At 41.2% G+C, this 10,813-nt stretch overlaps 1 protein-coding gene across 1 annotated transcript in view; it reads right to left on the reverse strand.

Moving 5' to 3' along the window:
* sorcs3a (sortilin related VPS10 domain containing receptor 3a) overlaps window positions 1–10,813 on the reverse strand; it is a 251,886-nt gene that overhangs the window by 44,913 nt on the left and 196,160 nt on the right. Inside the window, exons 12-17 of the mRNA XM_005750127.1 lie at window positions 8,741–8,817; window positions 8,101–8,192; window positions 6,776–6,883; window positions 5,109–5,226; window positions 4,882–5,015; window positions 1,167–1,280 (exon numbers count right to left, since the gene is read on the reverse strand). Coding sequence (XP_005750184.1) covers window positions 1,167–1,280; window positions 4,882–5,015; window positions 5,109–5,226; window positions 6,776–6,883; window positions 8,101–8,192; window positions 8,741–8,817 — 643 coding nt within the window. The remainder of the gene's footprint in view (window positions 1–1,166; window positions 1,281–4,881; window positions 5,016–5,108; window positions 5,227–6,775; window positions 6,884–8,100; window positions 8,193–8,740; window positions 8,818–10,813) is intronic.

Genomic DNA, 10,813 nt, shown 5'->3' on the forward strand with positions numbered 1-10,813 from the left:
AAAATGCAAATATACGACTTTTCCCAATTGAAGTATTTGAACATGAACAGGATATATTGCAGTGGTTTTCCATTTAAGGATCTGCCAAATTACTACCCTGGTCTCAATCATCAACTGACCAGATATGGTCAGTATTCACTGATTGATTGGTGGCGTTTAGTAACCTCACACAATAACTGTGAAACATCCTTCTTCTTTCAGTGCAGTGGATTATCCGCCTTGATCTCACCCTGTCTCTTGCATCCTCTTTTGTCGATCCAACTCTCTCCATATTCTCCTTCAATACATCAATGTCTCTTCTCCGAGGCCTTCCTCTTTTCATTCTGCCTCGCAGCTTCAATTTCAAAATCCTTTGTCCAGGATATCCACTAGTCATCCTCTGTACATGTCCAGAGGATGTTTACGGTCAGTGGTTTTTTTGAATTAAAGAATAAAACAATCTTCTTCTGGGAGAGAAAGTGTACGAGCAGTAAAACCGACCCGTGCTTCACTGACCTCAAAGGTTTTGCTGCTATAACCTAAATTATCGTGTTCTAGCTGCAGATCTGATAGTGCCTTTCTTTGTCTCTCTTTATAGTTTTAATAAAATCACCTTTTGGAAAATGAGGAGAAATTCCCTTTGCAGTTATCCTCTAAAATGACAGAGAGTGGACCCCAAACTCACCAACAGTTTATGACCTGTGACGAACATGACCCCAATAAACAGCTTCATCTACTAAAGCTGCATAGTCCCAAATTAAAACAGCAACAGAAAACAGAGACAAGAAGTCATTAGAAACCAACTGACTGACATGTAACAAGACATAAAACATTTCGAATAAAGCACCTGTGAAATATAATGAATGGTTTGCCTCTGGGCCCTGTGAGCACCAGAGTTGGTAGGATTAAGGTTAATGTTACTGATTTCAAAGCTCTTTCCTGGACATGTTTATGAGGATAAGCCGAAGCTTAAATCCCCACATTGGGACCAGATTGTGAACATCGGCTTTCTGCTCCACTGATCATATTAAATCTATGATCCCTATCTGCCATGAAAACACATCCCACTGTGGAAAAGTCCTCTGCAAAGACCTGTTTGTTCACAAAAACATTTTACATAAATGTGTACTATATACTGTACTATATTCTTTTAAATGTGAATTAGTACTAAATCCCACAGTGCTTACCCCGTGCTGTTGAAATAGTTCTGGCCTTGGCTGCAGCTCCTGGACACGGTGGAAGGATTGAACCAGAAGGCTGGCTTGCAGTTCCCGTCGCTGCCGCGCTCGTATCCATAATCACTGTTACACAACAAAGAACATCCACACGGTACCTGATCAATATCAGCATGTGAAAAGGGACTTATTGTCCTGCAGTGTGTTCCCCATTTACATCTTATCTCTGTTCATAGCTGGTGACCAGGGGCCTGTCTGACACAGAGACGCATCATTATTAAGTATTGATTAAAGCTGCTGCTGCTCACGAATGTACCACAGCAGTGTGAATCTGTGGGTGTGGAAACACAATGTGCAGGCAAAGGTTTGCCACCGTCTTTAAGGATGACTGACTCTCAAGTTGCCTGTCAATGTTCCCAGTCAGGACATGATTTACATGTAACAAAGCAAAGTAAGCAAGTGTCCACTCTAATAATGCTCACGACATTGATTTATTAATTAGTTAGCAATGCAGAACAAATAAACAAAACTAACAAGCCTGTCGCTGACTAGTCCAGTATGAATGTGTGATTACAACAGTGTGAACTTCTCATTAGCGAGCTGCCAAGATTGATTGGATACACAGTCGCATGTTGGCAAACAGGTAAAAGGTCGGCACAGAGTACAGCCTAGGACAAAGGATGTGCTTTATGTTCAGAATAACACTTTTGCAGTCAACAAAATAACCATGTAATGCATCTTAATACATGTGTAATAATGAGAAGGTCAAAGCCTCTTTCATAGTGGCGCATGGAGCCAGGGGCCGATTAGCTTAACTTAACTGGAGCGGAGGAGGCCGAGGTAGGGGAAATTACATTGGCTCTGCCTAATGTTTTAAAACAGCATAATCCTGTTAAGCCTAAATAACTCCCAGTGTTACCATTTACATGTTCAAGATCCACCATAGCTAGGCGCTGGGGGACAGAAGTCGGGTCATCTTTCTATAGCCACCAGTGGGCAAGACTTGGACTCAAGTAAGACCAGATGTCCACTGTGCAAGTTTTAGTATATATATAAGGCTACGTTCACACTGCAAGTCTTAAAGCTCAATTCCGATTTTTTGATCAAATCCGATGTTTTTGTCTGCTCGTTCACACTACAAATAAAATGCGACAGCAAACGCGCTCTAGTGTGAACCAAAGCGGCCGCATGCACAAAAGAAGACGTCACACACAACGCGCGCAGTTTAGACCCAGAGCAACAGTATCGTTTGACTGATGGCCCTTAACTCATTCACTGCCATTGATGTCTATAGCCGTCAATGGCAGTGAATGAGTCAATGGCTTTAACTCATTCACCGCCAATGGCTGGCAGTGAATGAGTTAATATAAAGACTTCGGATTTTACGTTTCCCAATTTTTGCTTTAAGTTATTTTGTTATTTACATAATAATGTAAATAACCTAATAATGATCCTTATTGCTGTTTTAGAGAAGCGGTGCTTCAAAGGATAGTTCCTGTCAGAATCTGCAGATTATACAGTACAAAGAAAATGTTCACGTTGCCTTCCCAACAGTTTCACTGACATCTACACTGGATGGCCAGGAAGCGTTCGCGATGTCTTCTCTGGCGCTGATAATCGACGTCTGTCTTGTGTCAGTGACGTAAAAGACGGATTTAATGCGACATAACCATCACACAGCAGTCGCTTTCTGAAACATCGGATATGTATCGGATTCAGCACCACATACGAAAGTGACCCAGATCAGATTTGAAAATATCGGATTTGTGCCATTCACACTGTCATACCATGATCGGATAGATGGGTCGCATAGGGTCAAAAACATCGAATTTGATGCGCTTTCGCCTGCAGTGTGAACGCAGCCTTAGTCTATCCTGACCTTGGTAAACACTTTCCCAATGAGTTCATGAGCTCAGTCATTTCAGGGTTTGGGGACACGAAGAGTTCCAGTTAAAGGTTTTAGCGTAAGTGTGACTTTAATCAGCATTTTGTTGATTTTCATCAGGGATTATACTCGACCATTGTCCTTTATGAATCTTGAATGCTGACTATGTTTCACAATTTAAACACACGCACACACGCACACACACACACACGGTCACACACACGCACACACACACACACACACTGCTTGTATGAGTCATGAGCTTTCTTTTTCAAAGCATGATCAGAAGATGGATTTAGTCATCCTAAAATCTCATGTGTACCATCAGCCCGTGGTTGGTCTGCTCTGCTTTTTATGACACAAATGAATCATAACAGAGTCAGCTTGGAACAAACCGAATGAAACAAATGAAACAAAATGAGCAACTGCTACGAGATTCCAGATTTCCAAATTTAGTTCAGGAAACTTGTCATCAGGCAGTAAAGGAAACTTGGGATTTGACTGAGTGTTCGGTGCCAGCTGGTCAGTATGCAGAACACTACGTGCACAATAGTTTGCAGGCATTTTCAACTGATTAATATAACGTTAATAAGTACGCATTTAGCTGATCATTGTGCCAGGCAGACTCTTCACACCTTAAATTAAGTTAAAGGATTTGGACTTCAATTCTGCACTGATGGGTTTTAAAACTCCTCGTTTCTGAATTTTAAGTATTCATCAAATAATTCCCCGCAGAGAGAAAAACAGCAAGACAGAAATTAGACTAAACAAACAAACAAATGAAAAAAACACTACAAACTTTCGACTAGTTCAATAGGAACCAATTAGCACTCACTCTCTGCACATCTACAAACGCTATTTACATAACTGCTGTATGTTGAAATGGTTTTTTTTCCATTCTCTGTCATTACAAGATAAAAAACACAACCGCTTAGGATTTGCATACAAATTGAAACTATTTACACGCCCACATGGTCTGAACAGAATTACGAGCACGGTGAGCTCAGACATACGGAGACAGACATTATGAGCAAATTGTGTAAAACCATCCCAAACTCATCAGATTATTGGAAAACACACGGAAAAAGTTACTGAAACACATGGATAGGATATGATTCCACTTAAATAAAAGATCTTCTTCCACAGTTGTTGTTCAGTCAATAAGACGATGGACCCTATTTATTGCTGTTTTGCGTAGGATGAGTGTGAAAATCTGGATTGTAACTTTGTCACATCAGCTTTTATTGTATATTTTACACGAGCACACATATCATCAAGATCATTTTCTTCTACTCAGAACAAAAAATGTGATTAGGACAAAGTGAACCCAAGTGTGGCTGAAAACAGCCTTCTTTTCTAATCCGTTTCCCTCTTTTTTCCTTCATCTGCAGCTTTGTAAGTTACAGGACTCATGTTGTTTGTGGCTACAGCAGGGATGCAGAAACAGCCCTAAATAGCACATGTGAATGGTGTGAAGAGTGTATTTGATGGTAGCTGGATGGATGCACTTCAAAATAAATTGCTACTGAAGAGAAGCTGGTTTTTCAAAGAGACATTTCTTTTTTTTTATTTTTCCAACGCAGCATTTAGCTAAATGACCTGTTGAGTCTCATTCACACGAAGCAGCTGCCAGTAACAAATTGCTTAAAAGGTAACAGAATGAAAAACTCTAAAAATATTATTTTAAGAAAGCGCGTCCTTTGAAATGTGTGCTTCTACATGTGCAGCAGAACAAAAGCTGCAATTAATGAAGTTCTCCTTCAGCAACAATAGAAAGAAACATAATCCCCCTCGACGATTATGAAGAAAGGGGCTACTGAACAAAGGCCCACATCATCTTACCATTCAAAATCATGAGCCCTGCAAATACAGGACTCGGCAGACAGGATTCTCGAGTAGTCCTTTCCCAGCATGCAGTAGTTTCCGGGCCTGCGCTTCATGTAAATCTGCTTTTGTCCCATTACGCACGGCTCGCCCTGTATGCAAGAGAAATGGGTGAAAAGCATTTTCAAAGCACAAACACTAACACGGGCAGCACCTTCATGCATGGCATGGATTTAGATTTTTACCTGGTTGTGCAGGTGCCAGGTTTGATAGTCTTCCTCTGTGCATTTCCTGCTGAAGATGGACTTGTAGTCTATCTTGATGAGCTGCCATTCGGAACGGTGGCTAAAGTGTCCAAAAAAGCTGCAAGAGGCAAACGATCTGAATGACTTAAACTCTGCTTTTTATTTATAAAGTGCCATTTTCCAGTAAAAATGCACATAGTGACACTCGAGCGTATCACTTCTACTCTTAATGACACTGTGCTCCCCAAGAGGTTTGCTTCGATCTGGCAACAGGGTAAAATTGCTAATATGAAGTCAAAGCGGGCAAGGAATTAACAGCAAGATGATCTTAATAAAATTAGCTTTGATCAGCAATGGTGAGGCGGGAAAGGACTGCTAGATTTCCACTCCACAGTACTTCAAAGGAAAAAACTGTACTGCATCTCTAGTTTTTGATAAATATGTTTACACGTTCCTTTTAAAAATCAAGACTTTTCACAAAAAACCTGTAATAATCTCATAAGATACAACCCCAAATCAACTCCAGTTCCTCTCTAAATGTCTGACTTGGTTTATATAATTCATTTTTTTATTCACAAAGAAAAGCAGGGATTTGAGAACAATCTGAAAGCTTTTACTCTCCCGTTGTCACGCTGTGTCACCTCAGACAGGTCTGTGACCCTTTGGAGATTCTCTTTAGAAAGACCCTCTGTATTGAACTAATGCAGTGCAATGCATTTAAACTAGCAAACCGCTGCTTACAAACAGCTGCATCAGTGCATTAATAAGATGAGAAGTTTTCTGCACCAAACACCAACCTTAAAGTCTAAGTGGTTACAAAATGATTAAACAGAAAAAAATGATTTTTGACTTTTTGACACATCTTTAAAATGATGATTTTAAAGTGACTCTGATTCCAACAAACTGAGAAACAATGACTGTACCATACTGTTAACAGCCAAAGAGTTTTTCAAAGTACTGTAATCTAAACTGCTTTACAGTGTCTAAAGGTGCAAATGAAAGTGATACAAGCACAGCCTGTATAACAGTAGTTGAAAAAGACACTATTGTGTGACCTGTCATCTCTATCCGGTCTTTAAGTGATGAAGTATGAACCCTGCTTCCGGGTCCAGCCGGGGTCTGTGGAGAAGCTGGGGTTGGTGGGGCGGGGTTAGCAGAGGCATTAGCTGCTGTAGATAAACAATAGCACAGCAGCTAGCTGTCATTTGGGCTAAATTAAACTGGATCTGTAATCTATGATGGATATTTTGTTCTGTGTTTGACATCTGTTTACATAAATCTGCCCCGTTCATTCTTTAATTCTTAGCTATAACTGCTGTTACTCATGTGCTCCTTACCTCAGTTTATCATCATAAAGAGCAAAAAGCTTCAAAAGGTGCTTTTTCATGGCCATTTTATTTTTACTCTACAAGATTTGATTCGATTCTAAAGGTGTAACAGCAAAAAGGCTGATTTAAAAGTTGTTCTTTGAATAAACCCTTTCCTCGAGAGACTTAAAAACCACCTGACTCACAATCCTGCAGAGCTCTTGAGGACCTTTTTAGAGGTCCTCGATCCTTTGGGCCTCTCTGGAGGGCAAAAATAACCCCAAGGACCCCCCACTGCCACCTTTTACTCAAATCACATCAACACATTGTAACATGTCATTCAGCTCTTTGTGGACTTACGTCATGATTTGGTTTTCAGCCCCAGCCTCCACCAGCACTCCATCCACAAACAGGGGCACCGAGGAGAAGCTGTGCTGGGTCCACTGCCTGCCTTCGTCAAAGCTGACCCTGTGTATTGTACGTCAGAACACATTCTCATCACAAACCCGGCAACAGCGACGGCGCAGACACAGACGCTCTCTATTAGATCCTGGTCATAGGGGAGGATTTATGTAGGGATCAGAATGACCGGCTTGTCTCGACACAGGAGACTCCGAGTCTCTGTGCAATTAGCTATTGCAGCGTTTGGTAAATATTAAAGGCTGAGGCATTGAAAGGGAATTTAAGAGAGTCCGCCTACTTATTAAAACAAAGAAGCACAAAACTGCTTTTGCAAGACGTGAACAAAGGAAAGGTTTCAGTGTCAAAGGAAAAAAAGCAACATCATTGTTTCCTGGATAAAAAGTTGACACAGAGGCGAAAAAACACAAGACCAGAATAGAACTGTTTCACTTTTGACTAAAAAAGTGCAGAGGGAGAAGGAGACGGGAACACAAGATTGGACAGCTTTCATCATCGGGTCTTGGGCTACATTGATCCTGACAGTATACCAACACTGGTGCTGAAGTGAGAACAACCGAGTGTGGCGTGGGTTGAAACAGCACTGAGGCCGGTGCTCAGAAGATCGTCCCATGTTGCCACTGCCTTCATTTGGCTAAAAGCACTAACAACAGAAAAAGCGTTGACATGCACCTGTTATGAGATTCAGTCAGGGGAACTGTTTACGCTAAAGCTGCCTGTGAACGCTGCCTATGAACGCTGCGATACAGTGACTGTGGAGATACTCATATCAATCTTTTTTTTTCTGCACTTCCTCTACCATCGCACTTAAATTGGTTGGGAGACAAAAAGGCTACACTTCACTGCTTCTAAAACTAATTTCAAAATTGTTGCAAAAGCGAGCACACAGATCTGGTCTCACTTGGATTAGCCTGCACGGAGGCAAAGCGAGGCACCCGATTTGGCAAGAGGAAGGCAACATGTTAATGAAAACAGTAAAAGGAGGTGCGGGGGTGGGTGGGGGGTTTGGGGTGCTGGCTGTTAATGATAAGTGGTCTAGGGAAGAAAAAAAACCCTCAAATTAGATTGGCTATGATTTTTTTTCTCTTTTTTTTAAGAGCCATAGTCAAAGTGCATCACTAAATGGATCAAGTGTCACATATAATATGCACATTCACTTTTTTCGGAACTGTAACTGTTGGATTAACCTTACAAGAGCCACAGGAAATTGGAAAAGCAATTTAAGACAGGAAACTTGTCCAAAAAAGTTCTCCAAATGGACATACCACAAATGTCTAGTTGGCACAGATGGCTGCTTCACAGCAACAAGAGCCCCTCCTTTGTCCAGAAACCAAATATTGTGCTCCTCTTCAAAAATCTGAACAGACATTCACAGACATTGGTATCAAAAACACAGTGACAAAGGTTACAAAATTATGTCCCATTTCCAAAAAAGTTGGGTGAAATTCAGATAAAATTAAAATGCAGTGGTTTGTAAACCATTTAAACCAGAAGCTCATTGTGAATTAGATGCTAGGAGCACAAAAAAGTTAGAACAAGGGCCAAAACAGAACGTAAAAGGTGGGCAAGTCTCTCAGAGGTACATATGGGACGTTAAAGAGGTCATACTTCTGTTCATCAGGGCCAAAAACCCAGATTGAATGAGCCAAGCAGGGAAGCACAATACTATAATAATTCAACCGTTAATGATATCATTGTCTGCACTCTTGCTTTGGTGTGTAGCATGTCTAAACTGTCTTATAAAAAGTCTGTAACCTGCAGTCAGCTGGAGTGGAAACTAAAGGTGTTGCATAACAAGAAGCCAGAAAATACAATATTTGTGTTTAATTTTTTAAATCATCCATCAAAGTTCGAAACTGCTGCAGACCTGCTGGCTGTGGGTGTAAATGTAGGTGTGAGGCTCACCGGTCTCCAGGTATTGCCAGCATCAGATGATATGAACATGCCAACATTGTTGTAAGAGAGCTCTGCTCCGATATTTCCTGCAGTGGAAATTACACACACACACACACACACACACACACACACACACACACACACACACACACACACCATGAAAAACACAGTGAGATCTCACAAAGATAACAGGCCATATGTGTTTTAAACACATGCTGTAAATCTCACCATGTCTCTGATTAATTCATCATCTTGGCTTGATTCCTGTATTAGCTTGCTGACTTGCAAGTCATGTGAATACCAGAGAATATTTCATGTTAATTCCTGTGGATGCCTTCGTTACGAGGACAGCATAATGCGCGGTGTAGACGAGGGCGGGTGCCTCTCTCGCTCCGTCATTCTGCGGTGTTGCAGCACAGCGCCTCCAAAGCCTTTTCCTGCGAGTGCGCAGCGAGTGAACTCGTTTCTTCTGTTGTTCTGCTCAACTATCTTGGCCGCGGCTCAGTAAATAGGCACGTGTTTGATCTGGATGGTGTTTGTCATGTTGGTGAGATGATCTCTGCACCAGCTGACGTCTTAAAAGGCGCAGCGGGCAAAGTGAATCACGGTGCCAAAGCAAAGTCCCGGCCAGAAATACACACAAGCGCACACAAGTACATACTGTGCAAGCATCACGCTGGGAATGCATGTTTATTCAGCGTTTTCACATAACGAGGACAAAACAACATAAATGTACACGCTCAAAGCAAAACCACAGGTTTTTTTCCTCCATTGGCGCTAACACTTCTCTTTCTTCCTTAACACTTACAGGCACACACGACACATAAGTGTGGCCTTTCCCCACACAAGGCATCAAAACTAATGGACACGATCCACAACATGTCAGTCTATACGTGAAGCGGAGCACCTGCCATGGACTCTGCACAGTGAAGCTTAAAGAACTGCTGAGACAGAAGCTTAAGTGGGGGTCAGGTAGGGGTCACATCAGAGCTGCATTAGATAATCAGGCTGCTGACTGGGACGACTCTTGATCCTGTGAAATGTTAACTTTCATACTAAAATAGCAACATAAGGCAAAACTAAACCTGTGCGATACTAATACAAATATAAAATAACATTGTGGATTAGATGATGGATTATTATAATTAATATGACATTATTAAACACAATCAGCATTGTACAAATGTTATTTTTACTATGCACCACTTCAGAAAAGCATTGATTACACTCTGATGAGACGGCCACAGGACTGTCCTGCACAAACATGCAGAGGGACCAGGATAAATGCTGGGTAAAGGTCTCCTGTGTGACGTCGTGCACACGCTGCTCAAGGCTGGCTGGTGTCGGTTTTCTGGAGGCTGCGGCTCCTGCTTGGTAAAATCAGTTGCAAAGAATACCTCGTTGTCATTCCTTTGTTTGCTTACTGCATGGAAGAAACCCTCGGAAACAAACACTGTTTGCCTTCAAAGTAAAACTTACACCTTTAAAAACATGTTGGCTGGAGTTCTGGGGCACAGGCTTTACTTTAACGTGTTAGTGCTGCTTAGAGAGTCGTTACAAGTCACCGCCATGCAAACTACTGATGACCCAGAAGTACTGCTACTGAACACAGTAAGAGCATCACCCAGTTGGGGAATGCGTTTTTTTTTTTTTGCCTAGCAACTGGTGGTTGCCGGGGAGTTGCTGCTAACTGATTAACCTCCCCATGCTCGTTATTAATGCATAAATTAAATGTTAGTTAAATCTTGCATTTAGGCAACTGTAAAATTTACAGAGGAATGAGATGAATGTATCGTGAGCAGTTTTGGTCAAGTTACTTGAAAAAGTAATCAGTAACTAATTACTGATTACTTCCCCCAAAAAGTAACCCTGTTACTTTACTGATTACTTATTTTCAAAAGTAATTAATTACATAGTTACTTAGTTACTTTTTAAAAACACGATTTACAACCTGAAAAGGTGATAAAGCGATAGATCTTCCAGCCCAATTCTACTTTTTCTACATAATCATCATACAAATCAAATGGAAAAGTCTCTTTTTAAAACTTGTTTTATTAGTTTTAATCTTTTAACTTTATGCAT

The sequence above is a fragment of the Pundamilia nyererei genome, unplaced genomic scaffold (genome assembly GCF_000239375.1).
Source record: "Pundamilia nyererei isolate P.nyererei 1_Seehausen unplaced genomic scaffold, PunNye1.0 scaffold00263, whole genome shotgun sequence".
Taxonomy (NCBI): Eukaryota; Metazoa; Chordata; class Actinopteri; order Cichliformes; family Cichlidae; genus Pundamilia; species Pundamilia nyererei.